Source organism: Phyllopteryx taeniolatus, chromosome 4 (genome assembly GCF_024500385.1).
Source record: "Phyllopteryx taeniolatus isolate TA_2022b chromosome 4, UOR_Ptae_1.2, whole genome shotgun sequence".
Classification (NCBI taxonomy): Eukaryota; Metazoa; Chordata; class Actinopteri; order Syngnathiformes; family Syngnathidae; genus Phyllopteryx; species Phyllopteryx taeniolatus.
Window position 1 is genome coordinate 13,458,585 of NC_084505.1, and position 26,340 is coordinate 13,484,924.

Here is a 26,340-nt window from a genome sequence, read left to right on the forward strand (position 1 = left end):
CTCAACGTACAATTGCAAGGAATTTAGGGATTTCATTATCTACGGTCCATAATGTCATCAAAAGGTTCAGAGACTCTGGAGAAATCACTGCATGTAAGCGGCAAGGCCGAAAACCAACATTGAATGCCCGTGACCTTCGATCCCTCAGGCGGCACTGCATCAAAAACCGACATCAATGTGTAAAGGATATCACCACATGGGCTCAGGATCACTTCAGAAAACCAATGTCAGTAAATACAGTTAGGCGCTACATCCGTAAATGCAACTTGAAACTCTAGTATGCAAAGCAAAAGCCATTTATCAACAACACCCAGAAACGCCGCCGGCTTCTCAGGGCCCGAGCTCATCTAAGATGGTCTGATGCAAAGTGGAAAAGTGTTCTGTGGTCCGACGAGTCCACATTTAAAATTTTTTGGGGGGAAAATTGTGGACGTCGTGTCCTCCGGGCCAAAGAGGAAAAGAACCTTCCGGACTGTTATGGACGCAAAGTTCAAGAGCCAGCATCTGTGATGGTATGGGGCTGTGTTAGTGCCAATGGCATGGGTAACTTACACATCTGTGAAGGCACCATTAATGCTGAAAGCTACATACAGGTTTTGGAGAAACATATGCTGCCATCCAAGCAACGTCTTTTTCATGGACGTCCCTGCTTATTTCAGCAAGACAATGCCGAACCACATTCTGCACCTGTTACAACAGTGTGTCTTCGTTGTAAAAGAGTGCAGGTACTAGACTGGCCTGCCTGCAGTCCAGACCTGTCTCCCATTGAAAATGTGTGCCGCATTATGAAGCGTAAAATACGACAACGGAGACCCCGGACTGTTGAACAGCTGAAGCTGTACATCAAGCAAGAATGGGAAAGAATTCCACCTCCAAAGCTTCAACAATTAGTGTCCTCAGTTCCCAAACGTTTATTGAATGTTGTTAAAAGAAAAGGTGCTGTAACACAGTGGTAAACATGACCCTGTCCCAGATTTTTTGGAACGTGTTGCAGCCATAAAATTCTAAGTTAATGATTATTTGCTAAAAACAATAAAGTTTATCAGTTTGAACATGAAATATCTTGTCTTTGTAGTGGATTCAAATTAAATATAGGTTGAACATGATTTGCAAATCATTGTATTCTTTTTTTATTTATGTTTAACACAACGTCCCAACTTCATTGGAATTGGGGTTGTATATATAAAACAAAGCAAAGCATCTATTTGAGTGGCATATTATAGCACTACTAATTCAAGTGTTAGAGTTGTGCTCAGTATAAAAAAAAAGCTGTGACACTTCCAGGCTTTTGTGACTTGAATGACATAGAATGTGTAAAACATAAGAAATAACCATCAGACTGTAAAAACAAATGAGCACAGTTTATGCAGCTGACTTTACTAGTGAATTAGAAGCAGTCTGTCATCATATAAGTGCATGCCATCATTTTTCACCTTCCAATGCTCACTAAAATTATATGTGATGCCTGGCAGAAAATAGTTTTGTCAAGTCCTATCAAAAGCATTAAACTTGTGTGTGTGGTGTTGAAGTCAATGTTAATACATCTCAGCTGTACCACAAACGCATCCAAAGAGCATTTTACAGTGGTGCAATGAGACCTGTATTGTCCTCAAGTGAATTTAGAAATTTCGCAGCAGCCAGTTTGGAGGCGAGATGCCAGACTGGGAGAAGTAGGACCACCACCAAGGTTTTTCCTGCCGCTCGATACCCCTCTCAACTACATCGGGCTCGCTGTAGCGTTCAAACTGATTGTAAGGGTCAAAACGATCCCATGTGTCTGTTGTGGGGAAGAAGTGGTCGTCAATGTCAGGCTCTAGGGGAACCTGCATACAAGATGGAGAGGAGAGTGACAATAGAAAGCAGAGATCCCGTTTTATCAATCATACGTAGCTGAACAGTTGACAGACCTTCTTCAAGACAAAGTCCACACGTCCAGCTTTGTTCAGGTTGTGAGGCAGATGAACCCGCTTGCTGACCCTGGAGTAACCTTTGGCAGTGGCTGTCAGGATGTGAGTACCAGAGCTCAGCAAACGCCAGTAGTCTCCCCCTTCAGCTGAAAGAGGAAGGTTGGGAATGTCAGACAGACAGTCAAGCAAATGAAAACAGAAACAAGGAGTAACAAGGTGATATTCCAGCGATAGTTTACCCGTGGTGACATCTTTTCGAATCCCCCTGACAGAGATGGTGGCATCTTTGATCCCATTGCCATCAACATCCTTTACAACACCTTTAATCCCCCGATGGACCTTTATGTGACATGAAAATGTGGAAAATTCTATTTCCATTTCCCATCACATACATGGGCAACAGTTTTGATCCCAGTTGGCCTCTTCATGAAAGTTAGCTATGTGAACCACTACTAATGGCCCTTCTTCAGATAGCTGTTAATCCATATTTTATATTGTCAATTCTGAGAGCAATTCACATGTATTATGGAATCATTTTTGCCAAGTTAACAGAACATAGAGATACACTTACCGACTCTACAAAACTGAGCAAAGCTTCCTTGTTCCTCTTCCATTCTGGGTAAAGCTCTACCTCAGAGGGGAATTTGTCACAGCCCAGCTCCACTGTGATCTCCAAACAATTTGTGTGCAGGTAGTTAAAGTCTGACATGCCTGCAATGGAGAAATACTGTCAGAAGTACTGCGCAAAAGCCACCGTTTAGGTTTTTTTTATTTTAGCAATAATTAGTTATAGCAATCAGAGTACAATACACTATCACTGACACAGAGAAAAGCAAAGTATTCACAGCCGTAAGACACTTTTATTTAGAATGTACATAGTTTGTTACACAGTACTTACGTTAATGGTAAATGGAAACTTAAACACTTCTACCATCTGGCACTCAAAGCACTTTATAATGTCACCTCATTTACCCATTCCCCTGATAATCAATGGTGGTGGAATCTAACGCCATAGACATCTGTGTTTTTGATCAATCCATTTTCTTTTAAACATAAATCGCTTTTCCTTATTAGATATGTGAGTGAACTGGAGCCTATAAATTTAGGTGAGAGGCAGGGTACACCCTGGACTTATTGCCGGCCAATCGCAGGGCACATATAGACAAACAGCCATCGCATCTATTGACAATTTAGAGGCTTTAGTTAAACTAATATGGAGGGTTTTGGAATGTAGGAGGAAGCTGGAATACACAGAGGAAATCCACGCCAGCACAGGGAGAACTTGCAAACTCCATGAACTCCAAACCTCGGAACTGTGAGACAGGCATGCTAACCACTATTGCAGCATACTACCAACAACAGTACTGCATTTTGCTCAACAAAACCTCCGAGGATACTTAGGAAGACAGAATCTGCAGCTTTTAGTTTAACTGACAACTACTCCTCGACAATAGGCAAATTGTTCCTCCAACCTTTCTGTGCGCTATTGTCTAAAAATATATCTTGATGAAGACAAAAAATGATACATCAATGTAAAGTTGCAGGAATATGACTCTCGAAAAACCAAAAGGAATGGCATCACGATTTGCTGTACGGCAATAGAAAATGGTCGTTTTAATGGCAAAGGTAGTGGTGGTCTAAGACTTTTGCACAGTGCTTGTGCACAAGGCAATGAGACAATGCAGCCTTGGAAAAATGCTCAAACCAGTGAACGTCTTCATTTTCTCACCTCCAGGAAAACTGTACCACAGTGCCCCATTGATGATGCCCTTAGTTCGGTAAAAGTTTGCTCCACACCTGTCTGTGTCGTTGTTTGACATGGTGGTATGGGTGTCTGCATAGGTGCGAGCCAGTTGCTTAAACACCTGCAGGTGGCATGGTTAATGAGAGAGCTACATCAACAATGAGCCTCATCATCCTTCCATTTCATTCATCCATTACCCGTTCATCCGGAGTGGGTGAGAACATCTTCTCCTCGTCTGGGTGTCTGGAGAAGTCAAAGGGATAGGAGACTACCAGCTCACCACCATGGAGGCTGGCCGACTGGACAAAGGGGATTGACCTGATCCACTTCATCACTGCAAAGGTCTCTGGTGCCACCTACAGTGCATAACATGTACTGTACTGAGTATCAGAGGCGTATTAATGGTTTTATCAATCCATCCATCCATTTTCTGTACCGCTTATCCTCACTAGGGTCTGCTGGAGGCTATCCCAGCCATCTTCGGGCCGGAGGCGGGGTACACCCTGAACTGGGTGCCAGCCAATCACAGGGCACATAGAAACAAACAACCATTCGCGCACACATTCACACCTACGGGCAATTTAGAGTCTTCAATCAACCTACCATGCATGTTTTAGGGATGTGGGAGGAAACCGGAGTGCCCGGAGAAAACCCACCCAGGCACGGGGAGAACATGCGAGCTCCACACAGGCGGGGCCGGGATTTGAACCCCGGTCCCCAGAACTGTGAGGCAGATGTGCTAACCAGTTATTTGATATGAGGGTGTAAACCTTTATAAATTACACTGAGCCATTGGTATATTCGCCACATCCGCAGATTACATACGCACATAGACACACAGACTAGCAAAGCTGTTGGATTGTTTGTAAGCATCAATAAACGTGATGTATATTCATTTTACCTTCCCAAACCAATAGCCATCAGGAATTGGGATGTGGTCAGTGCGGTAGTGCCTGCTGCGACGGTTCCGGTAGAAGACAGATGTGAGGTCAGGAAAGTTGCGGTTCAGGTCAATGTTCTGGGCGTTTGTACGGCCATTAGTCCAACCGTTCAGTAAGTGACCCTGAAACATTTGTTTTCAGACAACTAGGAAAGTTAAACCATGCGAGAAAGGGTTAAATCAATGTATATATCGATAATGATGATGATGATGATGATGATGATGATGATGATGATGATGATGATGATGATGAGATGTTAGAGGGAGCAGGCATCATGGGAAGTATGTGGTGAGAAAACTTTGGATGTTAGTCAAGAAAATGTGACACTATCTCTGTTATTTCCATTGTTAACATGTAGACAAGACCATATATCCGAGTAGAGAAGTCTTATGTCAAAGAGCATTTAAATACTTTTGAGCATGTGATCAGTCCATTGCATACAGTGTATATAGTACATGCAGAGCAGAAACACAGAATAGGAAGCCCCTTAACCACTGGCTCTTATCCATTAGTGACCTTTAGACCATGTGCCAGCGGTGTTTTGTGGAGTATTAACGCTAAGATTTCTGACAAAAAAATGTGTGTGGTGGTTGGAGGTTTACAAATGCATAACACAATGTAGAAAAGCATGCTGATGATGATTACTACTTACGTAGATTAATTGGTGAGTTGCTTACTGGTTAGTAAAAAATAAAATGGTTGGAGTTCTCCCAGGTAGTATTTGATCTAATATGTCGATTCTGCTTGTGTTAAAGCTCTTCAATCTAATATTATAACTGATGACTGGTAGGAGGACCTGACTATGTTATTTAAAAAAAAAAAAGGAAAAGATGGGAAGGTGGAAGGCATGAGTACTGCCCTGAGTCACTGATTTCTCCTTGTCAAATGGTGTGGAGTATGTTTACTGTAGTCACACTTCAACAAGGTGGTACAGTTCACGAGAGCACCGTCTGGTGCACTACAACTTGCTTTGGTCAACTATGGATGTTAGCTGTATGAGCTGCATAATGTGTTATGGAAACACCTTTAAATCCTCTGTACGTAGTAATGCACATCATTTTTTTTAAGCATTTTTGTTTAATCCCCATTCTGCAGCAGGCGCTTTAAGCACGTAAAGCCAACAAATGAAAGGCATGGTCTTACAACCGCGCACCAAGGGCAAGCCTGAGTTATAGTCACTTTGTAATTAAAAACTAATAATAATAATCTGTCCATCCATTTTATAAACCACTTGTCCTCATTAGGGTTGCGGGTGAGCTGGTGCCTGACTTTGGGCAAGAGGCAGGGTACACCCTGGGCTGAACGCCGGCCAATCACAGGGCGCATAGTTACAAACAACCATTCACACTCACATTGGCAATATGCAGTCTTCAATTAGCCTCAAATGCATGTTTTCAGAATGTGGGAAGGAATCCAGCATATCCGGGGGAAAAACAGTAATTTATGGAGTGATAACAATTCGGTACCTTTCTGACTGCACTGCATTTTTGAAAACACCCAAAAATAAAAGAACACACCAATGGAAACTACTAATGTGATGTATTTACATCTACTACATCCATGTATCGATTTCTATCCCTTTGATCCAATTTCCTCGATTTGTGCTCAGCAAGTTGTCCTTCTTCCGGAAATGTACAAACGTATGAGGAATGATGTGAAGCTGTCGCTCTCTCAACTTGAATGAGTAGTGATAACAATAGAAGGCCTGATGTTATGCTCAAATCAAGGATATGTGACAATTACTTCTCCTCATATTGATCCAGAGTTACTGAATTGTTGAAGATTGTATCGTTCTAAATAAATCAATATTGTCTTTGAATCGTATCGGCAACCGCAAATCATGATACAAATCGAATCATTGTTATAAAAAAAATTAAAAATCATTACACACCTTATTCCCGCACTAACACTGAGGTAAGAATGCTTAGTCAATCAAGTGACAGCATGGTGTCTAGCTCGAGTATTTGTATGAGCAAACAGCAGCAACCACTATTTAAATATAGTAATGCAAATTGGTTGAGAGGATCTGACCTCGGACCTCTGACAACTTGCCCTTCGGTCAGTTATCCTTTGAAATCTTGTTTGGTGAACAATAAACCATTCACATATAGTTAAGATTTGCATGGGTAACTGATGGTGTAGCGGTGCACTCGCCTGACTTCGGTGCGGGCAGCGTGGGTTCAGTTCCCACTCAGTGACGGTGTGAATGTGAGTGCGAGTGGTTGTCCGTGTCTCTATGTGCCCTGCGACTGACCGGTGACCAGTTCAGGGTGTAGCCCGCCATTTGCCCAAAGTCAGCTGGGATAGGCTCCGGCGCCCCCGACCGTTAAGAGTTGCATGTGTTAGGAGTTCTTTATCCTAATCAATCCGCAGTGAAACAAATCCCATATGGTCCTGTCATATTACTGAGACTACATTAAGATGAAGTCTTGACTACATACCTAACCACCAGATCGTCCCATTTCAATTTGCCAACAATAAATCAGATCATTGAATCAGTACTTATTGCCTTCACCCATCCTCCAGAAAGACAAAGCAGAGTGGACTGACAACGGATAATGGCAATTTGTCTTTTTTTTTGTACTGTTAACAATATTTACTTCCTGATTGATGAGCTCCGGGTCATTTCTATCCTCTACCTCTGCAGCGGCAAGCTCGTAGCCGTCGGGGTTCATGGAGGCCAGGATGTGGATGCGGGTGCTGTTGATGAGGGCTTGTACCCGGGGGTTTCCCAAGGTATACTCTGAGCACAAGTACTGAGCCAGGTAGATGAGCAGCTGGCGACCAAGCACCTCATTGCCGTGCATGTTGCCAATCAGCTTGACCTCTGGCTCCACTAAAGTATTTAGACAAGAGGCAAATATGTATAAATAAATAAATATCAGCATGTTCTGTAAACATTAGCATAGTATCACCTTCAGAACATGTAGGTGTTTCTCAATGGCATGACAGTGGCGTTTTATTTAGCTTCTACTTGTTCAAAAATGCCCCTCCACACTAGAAATGGATACACGGTGGACCCCCACATATGCACAGTTCAGCAGTCGCTATTTCACCTATTTGCAACTTTTTGGAGGGGAACCTATCCTATGTTATTTGCACAAAAACTCACCTATATGCCATTTTATGTACTGTGGCAAGAGCATTTATTTCATAGCAAAATGCTGTATACAGTATATATGATATTTATTGCATTGTAGTTTTTCTTTCACTAAAATGTGTCATGATCTGTGTTGTGTTGACCCATTGGATTTGCTTTGACTTGTTTTGGTCTGATTTGGTTGCGTAGCTGGAGTTTTGTTTCCTAGTGTCTTGTTTGTTGCCTTCCCTGTCTGGTCTTTATGTCTTTGTCTCAACCAGTTCCCGTGAGTGCTGCTCCTTATGTCCACCGATCAGCTCCCTCCACCCACTCGTGTCTTGTCTAGATGTGCCTCGTTTTCTTGTCAGTTTGTCTGTATTTTCTTTCTGTTCTCATGTTCTCCACGGTAATTCTACAACCAATAAATCAGATGACATCTAGACTAAATATGGGCATGATAATTGATTAAGTGATCGTTTGAGTGTAAGTGATAGTTGAACAAATTCATCTTGAAGCCATTGGATTGCATTACTTAATTGCAGCAAGCAGAGATGCTGCAGTTCAGTCCCACCTAGTTATTGGTCTCGAGAATAACAAAATTACATTAACTATCAAAAATTGAGCTACAATCCACAATAAGGCACAGCTCCGTCAGGTGGCATTATTCTGCTCAATACAACACTGGCTTTGAAACAAGAGCTCAAAATATTCTACCATCCCTTTAAATTTTAAAAAAGGAAAAGGGAAAAATGTAGTCAAAGGCCTATACCCAATTTAGACACAAAAAAACCTCAAACCCATCTTTTACTTACATAGTTCATGCTGTCCAGGATTGTTGCTGAATTCAATGACCAGTAAATCTCGACCCTCAGTGCTACGGCCGATGCTGTAAACATGAGAAATGTGGGAACACTTGGCTGCCGTTCTCTTCAGTAAGCTGTACAGCTGACTGTTGGTCGTATACGTGAACTGGATGATGGTGCTGGGTTCTTCTGGTGAGAGGCTGGACCATGTTAGCTCCTGTCTGGCTGAATGGGGTGGGATGGGTATCAGAGGATTAAGTTTAGAATTCTTTAGGAATTGTCCAAGAGGTCAACCTGTTCTTTTACCTTTTAGCGCCGCCAGTGGGTCAAAGCACCCCTCTCTGTCGCTTGCAAAGAAGCGGTCACAGTCCAGGAAGTATGGCCAGGCCATGTCTATGGCCTCAAAGGTGTGGGAACAGTCTTTCCTCAGGGCCTCACATGTGCTGCGACAGGGCTTGATCATCTTGTTATCCCGGCAGGGCGACGCGAGTACTGAGCAGCCCACGAGACGGATGTCAGGGGAGCACTCTCCGTTAAGGAGGCCATGGATGACACTCAGGAGAAGGTACTCTGCCCCCGATTCGGCATCCGTACGAGTCTGGTGGCCAAGGATGTTGGGAAACATAGTTCTGGAGCAGCAAAGGAAGATTTAAACTTCAAAACCTAAATGTTGCTCCACATGAATAGTGCTTCAACAGAAACCGTACATTTTTACTTGACCTGCTTGTTATTACCTCCACCAGGTGTAGAATGTCAAAGCTGTTTTGATTGCAATTGTTTGGTTTGTTAGTGGTCTCGCGCAAAAATGACATGAACAATTTCCATGAAACTTTGTGGAGGGGGGGACATGTTCTGAAGACAAAACCATTACGTTTTGGAGCATATTTGGATACAACTACAGAAACACTTATTTTCTCTTACCCATAATTTTCCAAGAATAGTATTTTTTTTTACTTTGGTGAAATGTTCAGCCTTGGCAAATGTCTGTACTCTAGTTTTTGTTCCAACCACACATGCCCAGTATTCGTCTTGCTCACTGGATTTTTAATCATTTACATAAGTCATTGTATGACACAATTAAGATCCTTTTTAAAGCTACTCCATGTGTAGTCACTTTTATATAAACAGGCACTGTGTTACCACTATGCATGTGCATCAGTGAGACACTGAATCATACATAGTGTAACTCCAAGTCAATCACAAACATGCCCTTAAGAGGGCCAGCGAGACCATGCTCATCAGAGGTAACCTGACTGCTGTCGGGTATGCGTTTGCTAAATAAGGTCCTTTTTCCGAAATTGTGGAGCAGTGGGCCCTGGTTTTCTCCGGCACGTCAAGATGTAGGGAGTGCATACAGACAAATGGAGGCCACACACTGAGCCATATTATCAATTGTCTTGAGCAAATTCATAGATGTCTGAATATCCTGTTAACTTTGATTTGAGTGGGATTCTGAACGGGTCTGATCTGGGTTTCCAGTGCTTGTTCTTATTACGGTCTCAACTAATGACTATGCAATCAGTGATTTTCAAGTGGTATTCTTCATTGTATGTGTGATTAAAATGTTACTTTTTTTAAGCAGCGTATACAAGGGGTCCTTGGTGTACATGCGAACAGTGCACGGAGTAGGTTAGTGACAGAATAAGGCGCATTCATACAAATTACGTCACGACCATAGGAACGAAACCCCTTCGTTAACGGAGGAGCACTGTACAGGTACTATATGGCCCTCTGAGTAGAACCTCACCCTAATCCAACAAGGTTGCTATTGTACAAACCACACTGAGATTGATTTCTTTGTTATACCAACCGCTAGAACCCACCTAGTGTATCCTACATCATTACAGTAGCTCAGATGCATCTCTGTGCAGGTAGCTGAAGAGAACAGAAACATACAGTGTTATCACACAAAATGTATGGACAGTGTGTTTAGTCAGGGTGAACATGTAATTTTAGGTTTACGAAGTATTACTCTCTGCATATATGTATACCACCATCATCATAGGGACATATAAACCTTGTTTTGTGTATTTGTTGTGTACAGAAGCTGGTGTTTCCAAATGATAAGCGTGCGTACAAAAGCCAAAAACAGAACGTGATAAATGTGCCATTCCACCCGCAGGAGAGTCCTATTGAATCTTGCAGTGGTGAGAAACGTGGTATTTTACCATCTCTGGCTCTGAAGATCAGGCCTTGACCTGAACACTAACCTCACCCTTTGAACCTGAAGCCCCGCTGTGATTCAGGAAACTGTGAGTTAAGTGTTAGTTACGTAACTTTAAACTAGGGCAGGTTCATTCATTAGGAGTCAATGCTAAACCATAATGTCATCTTTTCACCAAGAAACCAGATGAAAAAATAGCCATTCATCGATTTACTGTAGCACTTGTCCTCATTTGGGCTGAGCTGATTTTCGGTGAGAGAAAGGATACACCCTGGATTGGTTGCCAGCCAGTCACAGGACACATAATGAACAACCAATTTACACTCACATTGCACCTATTGGCAATTTTTCAGTTAACCTAACATCCATGTTTTTCGAATGCAGTACCCGCAAAAATCCCAGGCATGGGACATGCAAACGCCACACAGCCACAGCCAATATTCCAATCCTAAACCTCGGGACTCTGAGGCAGATGTGCCAACCACTAAGTCACAGCGCTGCATGAAAAAAAACATTGAATAGATCTAAAAATAGTACAAAACAATCTGTAGCAGGTTACCATTACAAATATTTGTTTGTTTATTGGCGGCACGGTGGCCGACTGGTTAGAGCGTCAGCCTCACAGTTCTGAGGACCCGGGTTCAATCCCCGGCCCCGCCTGTGTGGAGTTTGCATGTTCTCCCCGTGCCTGCGTGGGTTTTCTCCGGGCACTCCGGTTTCCTCCCACATCCCAAAAACATGCATTAATTGGAGACTCTAAATTGCCCGTAGGCATGACTGTGAGTGCGAATGGTTGTTTGTTCCTATGTGCCTTGCGATTGGCTGGCAACCAGTTCAGGGTGTACCCCGCCTCTCCTGCCCGATGACAGCTGGGATAGGCTCCAGGACGCCCACGACCCTAGTGAGGAGAAGCGGCTCAGAAAATGGATGGATGGATGTTTGTTTATTTCTGTGTCAAATAAGACTCAGATAAAGTAGCACAGAGGCATTGTAATTTAGAATTCAGGGGTGTTAAACTCTTTTTTTGTCGCAGGCCAAATCGTAGTTATGGTTTCCCTCAGAGGGACGTGATAACATCGAATCCCTTATAAAAGTATACTCACCTCATCATACAGTATTATTACATATAAACAGTTGTCCCTGCATTTGATTGTTATATAGTAGATATTGTTAATAACCTGTGATGTCAGTAACACGTTACAAAGTAACATAGTAACACATTACTCCAAATTGGCTGCCTTTTTGAGTAACGAGCAATGTAACGCGTTACTATATCCAGGTGTGTGTGTGTGTGTGTGTTTGTCCACGTGCCCACCTGTGTGTTGTTGGGGTACGGAATCAGGAAAAGCGACCAACAACCCTATAATGCAAACAAAATGAGTACTGTTGACCACAATCACGCTTTTAAAACAACATTAAGTGTAGTCCTGTCTGGTTCCCCCAATATGAGGGGCCGTGAGGGACATTATTCAGGATTAGCTCTCACGCTTACTGTTCAAATGCTTTCACACACAAACAAACCACTGAAAGGCTCTCATAAGGACTACTCAAACACTCTCATACACACGAGTCTTGCTCTCATTTACACTACTCAAATGCTCTCATTAACACTACTCAAATGCTCTCATTTACACTATTCAAATGCTCTGATTTACACTACTCAAATGCTCTCGTTTACACTACTCAAATGCTCTCGTTAACACCACTCAAATGCTCTCATACACACGCATCTAGCTCTCATCAACACGACTCAAATGCGTTCACGTGAGCACGTCAAACACATTTTCGCACACATCACTGGCATTCACGAGTTCATGTCAATCATGCTCACACATGAATAGTGTAATTCTTTTATTAGGTAGTAGTTCAATTCAAAAAGTGAAATTATAGAAATGAACTGCACACTGCACACAATCAAAGTGAAGTATTTCATATTTAAAATATGTATTGGATGGTATATGTATATGTATATGTATGAGGATGGTATGTGAATAGATTTGACATGTTCATGCGAGTGTGTTTGAAGTGTATGTGTGCAAACATTTGACATGTTTATGTGAGCGAGTATTTATATGAGTTGAAAAGGAAGTGGTTTCAAAATAAAATATGGCATTGACCAACAGCCATAAAGTACAATAGTAAGCCTAACTTAAGCAGTAGTGTTACATAGCATTATACTGTATAGTACATACATATATATTTTTTATGTATATATGTCCTATACTTGTTGATTATTGTGATAAAATAACGTTTTTCCTCATTGATTTAAAATGTCTGCTTTTAATGTGTAAGTGCTGTAGGATATGACGTAATGGTCGGCCAATCGGAAGCCGTGTCGTGTATGATGTAGGGCTAGGCTGGCTCGTCTCCCAAGAGCGAGACGCCATTATCTGGACGCGCATGCTGCCGAATAAATGTGCCTTTCGGGATAAAGTGCAGGAGACATGTGTTTACTCCTGGACTCAAGACAGTTTCAACATCGCTGCGTTACAATCTGAAATGTATCCGGTTCGTGGCAGGCAGGATGGCCGGAGAGTCGCGTTTAAGCTCCCCTGCGCCGGTGTACCTAATGAGGTGTCCAAAGGGAATGAAGGAATTTAATTTTCATAGTGAAACTCGTGTCATAGATATGCGCTCCAAACTACACACAGTCAGAGTCAAATATTTTATGACTTTTTTTTAATATAGGTCTAAAGTACATATTGCAACATGCTGACAATTTTGTCTTGAGTTTGTTGTCACATCTCTGTTGGGCCAATTATACATTACTCGTGCACTGTAGTAGTCTCGCCACACTGCACTATCTGCATATCTGTTGTTGACCAATAGTCTCTGCGCCCTTTGCACAATGGTCATTGCACTGGACTATTGTTCTATTAGTCACTTCAAACTGTCCTAATTTATGTCTCAAAAGTGTTCTCTGTCAATGGACTGTTGTGGTACGAGAGCAGCTCCAACTACCGGAGACAAATTCCTTGTGTGTTTTTGACATACTTGGCGAATAAAGATGATACTGATTCTGATTCTGATCCATCCATCCATCTATCTATCAGTTACGAGTCTTTAGAATGGTACTTACTGTATTTGGCATGTCAAGTCTGCACTAAGTCGCTCATTTAATGTGGCTTCAATTACACTAATATTTAAGTTATTGGTTCATATTGATGACATCATTCTGTAACTTGTGTGGCGTATATTACCAAATAATGGGTACGGTTAAGCTCATGCTCTTTTTGTACTGTGGATAAGTGATATTTCTGCCACTCAGCAGCTGCTGAAAGTAACTAAAAAATATTTGTAATCTAACTTAGTTACTTTTGAAATCAAGTAATCAGGAAAGTAACTAAGTTACTTTTTCACGGTAAGCGTGGCAACACTGTTAACAGCAAAGTGAATTTGAAATGAAAAGTCATGGAAAATTGTGGCATAGAAATATTTAACGATACAAGTTTGTCTTCAATTTATGTTAAGAAGGGATTTGCTGGGAAGGAAATGCTTGTAATGGGAGTGGAATGCAATTTTGGTGCAGTTTACCTACCAAAATAAAACGAACAAATCCATTTAGCAAGAAGGAGACTCAATTCATTTGGTTTTCTTGGCCATAAGCACAAATTCAAAATTATGTGGTGGGCCAGATCTGCCGTTTGACACGTGTGTTCTAGATATTCAAATGTTTGTTTCAAATTATTAGAAATGAAAATGAAGCCTCGTCTTAGATGAATGATGCTAAATGACTTACGTTTTGCTTCGGTCACACTGTTACTGCATCTTCCTGTGTGGGAGGGAAAAACGCCACACATAAAATTTCCAACAATGTCCACATGAAATTGGTGGATGTCATCAATGGACGTAACATATCTACACGCGAGGGGGCGCTATTTGTCAAACAAAAAAATGCAGAACTTGCTTTGTGTTTTTAAGTGAAATTTTTAGGTAGCACTTTCAACGCTGTACACGTGAATTTTAGCCTAATCAACCTAAATCTACAGTAAAATTGAATGTTGATAAACAAGAGAATGATGTATTTATGAGCAAATAACGCAGCGTAATCATGCTGCATTCAAGAGAGGCAATCCATGCTTTTAAAAAAAAATTACAGATCACCTTCTAATGATGGACGCTTTGTTGCTAAAACGTGTGGAAATCATTGGAACACTTAAACTTACCCAAAAGTTCGTCTCCTGGATGACAGGTCTGCTGTGGCGCGCACCGACAACTTTCCGTTAAAGCTAGAAACAGCCCCAAAAGTCCTAAAAGCATGTTTCTTCACGTAGTAGACTGCTTGACAACACTGTGTGATGTGGCAGCCGTGAGTCGCGCGTCACAACTACTCGCAAGCGCGATGATAATTACAAGGCGCTGCACAGAGACCTCCTTCCTTTGTTTGCGCAAAGCATCCCTGACCCGAAAAGAGTTGAGGCTCGACTGCGGCGCTGATCATATTTCACTGCACCGCTCGCTCACTGCGTGTGTGTGCTGGGGGTGGAGAAAGACAGACAGTGGCTCACGGATGGAAGTGCAGTTCAAAACCAACAACAGAGACATCATCACAAAATGGACCGCAAACCAGGGCATGTGACTCATAAAGGCCCAAAATTAGGCTAAAGCACAGGTGTCAAACTCGAGGCCCGTGGGGGGCACAGCAGGCCCGCGACATCATTAATGTGGCCGATTATAGCAAATGGAGTGTTTTTACTTCATATGTCTTGCTATAATGGATGTGTTCTTTTGATTTTGCAGACAATCTGTACCAAAATTTAAGCTTTTGACAGAGTTTTTCCCCATCAAATTCCATCTCTCTATAAATTGAACAATATCTGTATCATTGAATATTTGGCTGCGTAATAATTGCACAATAACGCGCTATCGTCTGTCTGCCTAAAAATGGCAGCATTTCAAACTACAAGTCCACTTAAAATTTTAAAAACATGCCCTGTGGAATAAAACCAACGAGTCAACCACTGCACATGAATTGCAGTTCGTCCGACCCGATTAGAAAGGGTTGCGCACATTCAAAAGAAGCATTCCACAAAGGATGCACACCACTGAAAGTAAAGATGGAAGATGGAAAAACTCAAATTGTTTTTGGGTAAATCCACCTGCCTTGCTTCAGTATAATCAAATTGTTTATAATTATATAATTAATCATTTCTGCCTGGTGACCCTTGTGCTGTTTCACGTGTGTAAAAAAATAAAGGTAATTTAATTTATTGCGGCTGAATTTGTTGTTGTTTTTTTTTTTTATGTTGATTTCATTTCATTTAACAAAATCCTATAGTTTTAAAGTGACATTGTCGGGCAATATTCTTACATTTTTTATATTTTTGTCTATTTGACGTTCATGCTCTATTTAAAAATAAATATATCAGAATTTACTCACCAGTTACTCAGTATTTGTGTACTTTTTGGAATGAATACTTATTCTTACTCAAGTAATTATTTGGAGGACTACTTATTAATTTTACTTAAGGAATTTTCTAAAGTAACAAGTCTTCCTTGACAATCGTGAGGAACAGTTTTGGCTACTCTACCTACCTCTTGTCATAGAGAAGCTGGAGCTTATCCCAGCTGACTTCAAGCAAAAGGCAAACTACACACTGCATTGGTCGCCAGTCCAACACAGTGATTTATTTGCTGAAAAAAAATCCAATATTTCTAAGGATGTTGGCTGAGAAAAGTGGAGCTAGGAGGTATCCAGTATTTTGAAATGGGTGCCCAGCAATAACCCTTTCAATTGCAGTTCAAAACCGAATGACGATGCAGATAGAGGAATTTGTTCCCTTTATTTTTTTGCCCTTTGTGAAATGAAATCCACCCCCTCGCCCGAAAATACAAATGGCAGCATCCCGTCCATGCAATTCAACATCTCATAAGATTCTTTGTGAACCAGAAGGTAGCCTGCTCAATACAGACAAGCAAAAATATGGCACTCCTGTGACTTACATCATTTTCCATGTATCACACGTAATTGAGTCAGGCTTGTTGTTTCTAATGCTTATGTAGTGTTTGAATGCTAAAATAATTGGTTGCTATCATCCACTGGCTCATTTTTGTCAAAGTGTGCACTGCTGATTGCAGAAACTCAACACAATGTGCTTGGACACACACACAAATATAGTGGTCCACAATATATTTTTTTTATAGTTTTTTAACTTGTCCGAGCATGGCTGAGGTCTGTTTTGCAATGGCGCTCTTATTACAAATAAAACATAATGGAAGAATACCAAGTAAAAATCATTTTTCGAAGACAGTCTCTCGACACATTTACACACAGAAATTCCATGACTGTCGTGTTTTTACTGAATTAGATGTGACAAGTTTATTCTTCAAATATGTATTTGTGTTGTCATGTGGTACAATCACACAATTTCAAATGCATGGCACTGGACACAATATTTTATGTCAATTTCAGTTGCTGTAATATGAATGTATGCACATGAATAACATTTCTTTACAAACTCAACATTACTCCAAGTGTACAATCCAATAAGATTGATATTGGAATTACTGTATATGTGTTGTATACTTGTTCATGTGAAGAAATCCTTGGCAGCGCCTCGGAAGGCAAACTGATCAGCCCTATGGAAATCAACAGTCTGTAGCGTTTAAAAGGATTTTTGGCACACATCACAACAATGCGTGCTTGCATTCAGCATACATTGTTACATTGTTGTCCTTGACAAATAAATTGGTCACGCTGTGTCTCCACCAAGTACGTGACCCAGCCCTCAGTGAAAGTGTCCTTGAGCAGGGCCCAGGTCCCTTTCCATTTGTCAACTCTATCTAAACATTGAGCAGAAGGGGTGCAGTTGCCGCCTCATTAGAACGAGCTGCATACTGCGTTCATGTTTTTCTAACACAAGTGTCTTCTGTGGTGTCAAATGTACTGCTCCAGCTGCTGGCAGAAAGCAAGTAATGATCCTTTCTCACGAAGCGGCCGATGACACGGACCAGGACCTTCCTGTACTGGTGCCGCAATAGACAGTAGACAAATGGATCGCTTGAAGCCTTAGCGTAGCACAGACATTTGGTAGTGATGCCCCAGTACTGCGGGATGTGCACAGAGGGCAACAACTCCACTAACCTGCAACAGGACAAGGGATTTGTATTGTTTACATTGCATACAATGTTCCTGCATCTATTTCTAATATTTTACTTATCTCATGTAGCTACAGTAAAATAAGATAACCAAAATATTACAGAGGCTCTTCAGTATTATCCAGTCGTTAGGGAAAATAGATAAACATGTTCACACATGACGGTGTCAATCAAAAAGTAGCACTGTTGAATCTTTTGATTATTTCTGATACAGCAATAGCTGTAGCTAAAGTGTGTGTCTGTACCCAATCTTGTGGCCGGAGAATGTATATACAGTATAAAAAAATGCAGTTCCAATTTACATAATGTAGCCTAAGTTACATTAGCCCATAGTGAACTATATTGCTGTAAAACATGAAAGCATAGTGTTGTAACCAATGACATGATTTGAAAGAAAAGAAACAGTATTCTTTCTCCTGATGGTATATTGTGTGGTACTGCAAAGCTATGGTATGTTTATTTTAATGTAAATATCATACAGTATGGTACCAGACTGTACAAAAGTTTAGGGTTATCATTAGATTTATTGTTTTAACAATGTAAAATACCATCAATCCCCATACAAGCCTAGCCAAATTTTAAGTGAAAGTAACTTTGTATTGGAGGTGGAAAGGACACAAAACAGGCATTAGGAAGGTTTTATTTTTTTTTTTAGTTTTTTCTTTTCCAGTTTCTTGTGCCATTTCCAGTTAAAGGATCCCTTTTCAAGTCATAAAAGGATACGTTATGCTAGGGGTAAGTATTCATAGCATAGATCGATACACTTACGGTACTTAGTATGGAGTCAAATGTACCTCAGAATCATTCCAGAGTCTAGATATTATAATGTTAACTATTGCACACAATTGAGAGACTCAAATCTAAGGGAAAAAAAGATTTGCACAACAAATATAAAACCGAACCGGAATGGAACCTGATTTAATTTCATTGCTAATACCTGTATTTTCTTATTTTTTGTTTTAATATGTCAAACTGACTGTTGCAAAAATTACTAAAAAAAAAAATAAAAAAGTGTTGTTTATCATCCATCAATTTTCTATACAGCTTGTCCTCATTAGGGATTTGGGTAAGTGCGGGTAAGCTAATACAAAGCTGCTAATTACCTTGTTATGACATACGGTGAAAAGCAGAAGATGAACGAGCCAATGAAGATGCAAATTTTCTTCGTGGCCCGCTGTCTCCTCTTCTTCTGTTCTGACAAACACCTTTCTTTCACACTGACAAAGGCAAAGAAAGATAGATTTATACACATTTGTTGTCACACTGATGATTTAGTCTGAATTTGCCTGACACAACAACAGACAAGCAATTAGACTTCACCATGTGCCCAAATGTACGCTCGGACTGTACCTGGGGTGAATGTCAACCAACAGCAGCAGAGTCTGCACTGTGATGACGTCTATCCTCTTGCAGTGGGACTTGGCCACTCTCAAAACTTTGAGGTAGGAGAAGCAGAGCACGGCCAGGCTGAAAGCAAAGCTGCTGCAATGGAGCAGCACAGTGAAGGTGACGTAGGCGGCAAGCTGCGACCTTCCCTCCGTGGCCAGGTGTACGGTGCATGAGGCGTACGTGTGGCTGTAGCCTCCCCAGTCCATGAGCAGCTGAGTCAGAGAGAAGGTGAGGGACTGAAGGCAGGAGTAGACCACCATCAGGATAGCATCCCGGAGGCGCATCTTGCTGGAATAGCTCAGAGGAAACATGACAGCGATCCACCTGTCCAGGCTTAGAGCCGCCATGCTCAGCATGCTGTTGGTGGTGAGGAAGGTCTCCACAAAGCTGACCATTTGGCAGAACAAGTTCCCAAAGGGTTCTCCGCTTTTGGCCACCCCGAAAAAGGTGGTAGGCATGTTGATGAAAGCGAGGAGGATGTTGGAGAAAGACAGGTTCAGGACAAAGATTCCCGGGACATGGGACCTCAACTCTGAGCTCTGAGTGAAACACAGTAGCACTGACATGTTGGTCACCAAGGAGACAACAGCCGTCACCACTATTGACACTTCCAGGAGGAACTCGGGGATGGTCATCGTTCGAGACTCCACTTCGGCAGCTCTTGTGGCTACAGATGCTGTAGAACAAAGTCCTACATGTTCCAGCTTCCCGTCAGCTGAGACAGATTCCCACACAAAGTGCACATGTAGAGAGCTGTCCAGTGCTGAAACACCAAAACTGATCACTTCTGGCTTGAGCTGCCTCAGCTACTGTACATCCAAAGACTGTTTTCACCAATTGTGGACTAACTGCAGGAAATACCAGAGGAGAAGTGTTTGGACGGTGGCTTGCTCTCTCTCTCTTTCTATCTCGTGGCTCTCAAACATGCGCACTAGCTGGCACCTCCTCTCACGCTGGAGATGCCGTGCGCCCTGCACGTGCAGCCGCTTCCTGGCTCATGTGACGCTTGAACAATATTCATGCAAGCAGGACTTAATATGGGCTTGTCAGGGAGTTTGCACACTCATTTGGGCTGTTTTCTACCCAGAAATTAGTTGACACTCCGAGGAATCCAACAAGAAGCTTTACAATGTAAAGACCCACAAGTTATGCATATAGAGCTGTATAAAAACATCTGATCTTCTGTTACAAAGATAATGATTTTCAGGTATGACTAACATAGTCTGTGGGATATGAATTTGCTAAGATGTTTATTATTAACAACGACTCGACATGCCCTTCATCAGATTGAGCGTTGTTTCTACTTTATCCCTGTCAAGTACCAAAATAAGGCAATTAAAATATTAGAAGTGATGCAGTGCAATGAAAATTATAAACACAATATTAAACAGATTGTCACATTAATACCTCTCTGACAGTCTCAAAGAAGTGAGCAATCATATTTTTGATAAAGCTTTTGTCTTGGATCTTATTAGCCCATGCAGGGGTACCTAATGTTGTGGCCGATGACTGTATGTGTGTGTTAATGGCAGATAATTATTAACAACCTTCAATTAAACAAAACATGAAAACGCGACCACAATTTAAGTGTGACCACCATGACAGATCGAGTTCAGGAAACAGTCGGTGAAATGTGGAGACTCGCTCGTCTCCATGGCAACACAGAATCTCTAGTGGGCTCACAACTCTTTGAACTTCATCCCCTTCATCTCTGATTTGTGCTGAACTAACCGCATGTCAGTGTGTGTTCTAAACGACTGAATATCTACCTCACACGTCAATCTGAGCTCGTTCTTTTGGCATTCCAGAGAATGTTTGATTTAGCCAAGAAGTGTGCTGTGTATGGCTGGGCTTATTGTGCATCACTTCAAGCATGCAAGTGTGAGCGTGCTTGTGCATGTGACTGCTTGGGCAGGTTATTCCTTGTGGTACAGTATAGTACACATGGTACATGTTTGTTGGTGGGCATGAAAAGCCTTACCAAGCACATTCCCAGATGTTGTAGTGAAGGGGGAACCCTTGGTCACTATAGGTGCCATTTATATTAAATCATTTACAGTCTGCTAAGAGTTTCAGTCTTGCCCTTTTATTTTTGTCAGCCACTATCGTCAAGTAAGTGCTATTAGCTATTGTCCTTGTGCATGTCAACTTAATGATCGTAGGAAAAACTCCCTTTGTTGCTAAAAAGAAAAGTACAGGGGGAAAATGAGGGAATGACAAGAAATACCCGCACCCCCTCCCCACCGCCCCCTCCGTGGGAAGGAACCCTCTCTGTGGTCACATGCTTCCTCTGGGTTCTCAGAGACCAGGATGCAGTTATGCAAGCCACACAATGCTGATGGCACAAGCACTTAAGAAGCGCTAATAGGACAGCGAGGAGTCCTCCCAACAAACTGCCCATGACTGTATGACTAGGCATATGCTGAGTACGCTGGGCCATTACATAACACCGCAATTCCCACAGTCGCCACCACAATATGGAACTCGTGCATCACATTTGTTCATTGCCTGAGAAGGATTTCATGGTGTCCACCTGCCCTGCACGCAAGCTAGTCTCAGCCCTCCGCAGGTGACGTGTCCTTCACCCATAGGTGCGTGCTTGGCACTTGAGTCACCCTGAAGTGTCTGTTCAATGTAGAATGAGAGCCAAGAATAAAGTGGTGTGAAGCTGTGATTGTCATGTGGGGGGGCGGGGGGGTGAATTGATCAAACACTAATAGCCTTAGATGTGCTGGGTGTGTAAGCAGATCTCAGCTAAGCAAATGCTGCACGCATGAACCCCAACTCACACAGACACTCACATGCGCAGATACACATAGACGCACTCGTTTTCAGCCACGTTTACTTTCACTCGAGCTCGCCTGTCGTGCCTCACTCTCCCTCGCTACATCCCTCCCAGTCACGTGCTGACAGTGGAGGAGTCTGCCTGTGGATGGCTGTGTGATGCTAATTTAAGATGAAAATAACAACAACATGTACTGTATAATTCTATAAAGCTCTATGTTTGCTTCTGGTGTTGACAAATGTACTAAAATAAATAAATATATATATATATATATATATATATATATATATATATATATATATATATATATATATATATATATATATCCATCCATTTATCCATCTATCGCAGGGGTGTCCAAAGTTTGGCCCACGAGTCATTTACAGGTCATTGTTTTAGAGGCCCGCATATACTAGAAATACTATTTGACCAGGCCTGCAATGTTGTTGTTTTTTTTTAATGGGGCAGGGACTTGGAAAGTGTGGGTACCCGAAATACAGTGAGGTTGGGGCACCCACAGCTGCGTGGGTGCAACGCCCCTGAAAACTACTACTACAACTAATAATAATTACATTTTATATAGAGTACTTTATTTGCAAAGATGGTTGAGTTCCAGAAGCTAAAATGGTTTGCCCCGCTTTCTACTCTGTGTCAAAGTCCCATTTGTGAACATATTTCATTCCATTCATGGCAGTACAATATATATATATTTACAGTGGGTACGGAAAGTATTCAGACCCCCTGAAATTTTTCACTCTTTGTTATATTGCAACCACTTGCTAAAATCATTTAAGTTCCTTTTTTTCCCTCATTAATGTACACACAGCACCCCATATTGACAGAAAAAAATTGGAATTGTCGGAATTTTTGCAGATTTATTAAAAAAGACAAACTGAAATATCACAAAGCTATCAGTATTCAGACCCTTTGCTCAGTATTTAGTCGAAGCACCCTTTTGAGCTAATACAGTCATGAGTCTTTTTGGGAATGATGCAAAAAGTTTTTCACACCTGGATTTGGGAATCCTCTGCCATTCCTCCATGCAGATCCTCTCCAGTTCTGTCAGGTTGGATGGTGAACGTTGGTGGACAGCCATTTTCAGGTCTCTCCAGAGATGCTCAATTGGGTTTAAGTCAGGGCTCTGACTGGGCCATTCAAGAACAGTCACGGAGTTGTTCTGAAGCCACTCCTTCGTTATTTTAGCTGTGTGCTTAGGGTCATTGTCTTGTTGGAAGGCAAACCTTCGACCCAGTCTGAGGTCCTGAACGCTCTGGAGAAGGTTTTCGTCCAGGATATCCCTGTACTTGGCCACATTCATCTATCTTTCGATTGCAACCGGTCGTCCTGTCCCTGCAGCTGAAAAATACCCCCACAGCATGATGCTGCCACCACCATGCTTCTCTGTTGGGACTGTATTGGACAGGTGATGAGCAGTGCCTGGACATTTTTCTTTGGTTAAACATCAAATGCAAGTTCGGCTTTGCAGTTCCTCTCAACGCCAGCGGGTGTCGCCTTGTCCCAGCTTGGTCTCCCGGAGAGAGGATCCAACCTTTCGGGTGCTGTCAGCTCTAACGAAGAAAGGACTCTTTGATGACTGTACACTAAGATTTCGAGAGGATCTGCTAATTAATGTAGGGTCCAGTAGGCATCTTCTAGTAGCTGTTTCACAGCAGGGCCGCTTGGAGGTATGCAGTTTATCAAGCTGTGGGGGAGTCAATGTGACACCTCAGTTTGCGGGGAGCATGTCTGCTACAATATATATAAATATTTGGCGGCACAGTGGACGACTGGTTAGCACATCTGGGTTCAACTCCGGCCGCCCGTGTTGAGTTTGCATGTTCTCCCCGTGCCTGCGTGGGTTTTCTCCGGGTTTTATCCGAACATTCCATAAGTATTTAAGTACAAGTTACAATGACCAATCCACTCCCAGGAGTTTCGAGATGCTAAACTGAGACCCACACAGGCAAGAATACGACAATACTACAATGATTATTTAAGTCTGTCAACACTTACACGACAAGTTAGGAAGTAAAGGTAATGGTAATATGTTGTTTTACCCATAGTGCTTCAGTTTTCTTTCATACAAAGACAAGTGAAAAACAAGTGGAATGACACATACCAAACTTGCTGAAACAGTGCCGCAGACCACTGATAAAGAATTCAAGTTTAAAGCCTGTTTCCTCCTAGCAAGCTAGTTTAGTTAGGTGTGTTTTGTTTCCCCAGCAATCACCTCTCACCCCACTTTTTTGGGTTAAGATAACAATTTGTTTTTGGGTCTGTCTGCCAAATATTTTCTCCAGTCATCTGCGCATCTGTTTCTTGTCTGAGCTTTCTGGAAAATGTGTCTTAGAGGTCTAACAAGTAGTAGTGCTACTATAATGGAAAAAATACAGTCAGACAAAGAATATAATATACTTCTAGTCTGTGGATAAAAAGACAGCAAAAAAAAGACACAAAAATGCAGAAACACTAGTTAGAGACCAGCATGCAGTATAAAGCTATTATTGTCTTTTTTCAAACATTCATATCACCACACAGGCACCAGGCAGCAGAGATGAAACATGGTTACCAACACATTGCAACACCCACACACCATATAATGAACTTAATCAACACTTACAACAATATTATGCAAATGCATGCACAAAGCCCACGCAGAGGTCACATGATTAAAATGTCACTGAATTATTTAAAATCCTACAAATTGCTTGAAGGAGGAGGAGTTTAGGAAAGAGCTGATTGGGGTTTGAAAGAGAGAAATAGCTGTATGGAGAAGGAGAAAGAGAGAGATAAGAGGAAAAGAAACAATGAGTCAGCGGTCTGCCAGAAAGGAGTTGAGAAACCTCGCAGGATTTAGTCATTGCTGGAGCTCTGACAAAAGAATTTCTGGCCTCACTTTACTCTGTGTGTGCATACGTGTGTGTGGGGGGGGGGTTGGGTTGTCTCTTCATACCTGCGTGCATGTGCATGTTTGTGCGCGCGTGTGTGTGTCTTTGTCATTTTGAGGCCACCCAGCTTTGAGGAATTTGTTCGAAACCAAAGTATAGAACTGGCTTATCACGATGTGAAAAAAAATGGTTTAGCTCAAAGAAAGATGAAACAAAACATACTACAGTATTTGTCAGTGTAACCTGAGAATTTGAAGTAGGTAACACTAATTTTTGTCATGTCTGCCTTACAGTTTTCAGGGTTTAGGTGTGCGTATGAATGACTATTTTCCTATACTGTATATCACCTGCGACTGGCTGGCGACCAGTAAAATATCAATACTTTTGTTATTTAACAGATTTTATGGCGTCTTTTTGGTTTATCTGAGAGAAATAGAGTATATACGGTTAAGCAGCAGCTCAGCCTGTCCCCAGCAGACTGCCGCCTACCTGGCCTGTACTCTCAGAACAGTAATGTGTCAGATTCGAGGGCTGAAGATTACGTCCAGTCAAGGGCAGATACACATTGAAATAAATGACTGTAACGTTACCAAAATGCAAAGTTTATTAATTTATCTTACCAATGTCAACGTCACTCCTTCCGTCCAAGTCCGCAATGAATATGCAAGTCACAATCAATTAAAGAAAATCCTTTGGTCAAAATGAAATATTTAAGTTCAGTGCCAAGATGTTAATTTAAATTACAGTAAGGTAAAACACCAAAAATACATTTAAATCTCAAACTAACATTGTTCAACAATTAAAAAATAAATACATTGAGTGACAGCATTGTTACTGTTTTCAGTGTACAGCTTGTCACTGAGTGTGCATTAAGCACATCTATCATGCTTCCAAACGTGGAGAGAAAGTGTAGATTAGAGAGCACTAGACATATGGGCTCACTTAGACTTTTCCAAGACTAATTGAGCAGTCATGGAACCACATTTTAAAGAGATGGTGCCTTTGTCTGCATTACACCGTGAGCGAGAGGCAATAGTGTGTGTGTGTGTGTGTGTGTGCGTGCGTGCGTGTGTAGATGTGTGTATGCATGACTCACTCACTAAGGCAGATGGAAATACTTAGGGCTTGTACTACTTACTGTACTGCTGCAGCTTTGCCTGAATTCTGTCATTCCCTCATATCAGATGGCTCAGTATGTAGACTTCAAGATGTTTCATCCCATAATTGTCTCCCTGACTAACATGTTTTTTGCGGCAAATGCCATGTGTCTTCTATAGGGGCATAAAAATAATGTTTACTAGCATCAATTAAGCTACTGGTCGTGGTCAAAAGGGGGAATTATGAAAACACTGTGCTATAAATGGATGTCATTCTGACACTGTCCATGACAACAAACAAAATCATCCATTTGCTATACAGCTAGTCCTCATTAGGGTCATGGACCCACTGGCGGGAAACACCCTGGATTGGTCGCCAATAACCCTCACACGATGGACAATTTACAGTCTTCAATTACCCTAGCACGCATGTTTCAGGAATGTG

General features: G+C 41.8%; 2 protein-coding genes across 3 annotated transcripts; both read right to left on the reverse strand.

Annotated features, from left to right (window-relative positions):
- Window positions 1-1,356: 1,356 nt before the first annotated feature.
- Window positions 1,357-15,088, reverse strand: cpz (carboxypeptidase Z). Of its 2 annotated transcripts, none has more exons than XM_061769662.1 (14): window positions 14,805-15,088; window positions 14,378-14,410; window positions 11,954-11,998; window positions 10,298-10,349; window positions 8,781-9,103; window positions 8,484-8,699; window positions 7,193-7,428; window positions 4,553-4,714; window positions 3,849-4,007; window positions 3,637-3,772; window positions 2,479-2,618; window positions 2,147-2,246; window positions 1,908-2,053; window positions 1,357-1,823 (listed from the first exon to the last, which is right to left on the reverse strand). In XM_061769662.1, the coding sequence occupies exons 1-14, from the start codon at window positions 14,896-14,898 to the stop codon at window positions 1,620-1,622; spliced, it is 2,046 nt and encodes a 681-aa protein (XP_061625646.1). In that variant the 5' UTR covers window positions 14,899-15,088; the 3' UTR covers window positions 1,357-1,619. The 2 variants fall into 2 exon arrangements, with proteins under 2 accessions (XP_061625646.1, XP_061625647.1); XM_061769663.1 differs by having other exon boundaries at window positions 7,232-7,428; window positions 14,805-15,080.
- Window positions 15,089-16,404: 1,316 nt separating this feature from the next.
- Window positions 16,405-20,630, reverse strand: gpr78a (G protein-coupled receptor 78a). Its single transcript, XM_061771950.1, has 3 exons — window positions 19,087-20,630; window positions 18,840-18,953; window positions 16,405-17,722 (listed from the first exon to the last, which is right to left on the reverse strand). Exons 1-3 carry the CDS (start codon window positions 19,758-19,760, stop codon window positions 17,482-17,484), a joined length of 1,029 nt encoding a protein of 342 aa, XP_061627934.1. The 5' UTR covers window positions 19,761-20,630; the 3' UTR covers window positions 16,405-17,481.
- Between the last annotated feature and the right edge of the window lie 5,710 nt (window positions 20,631-26,340).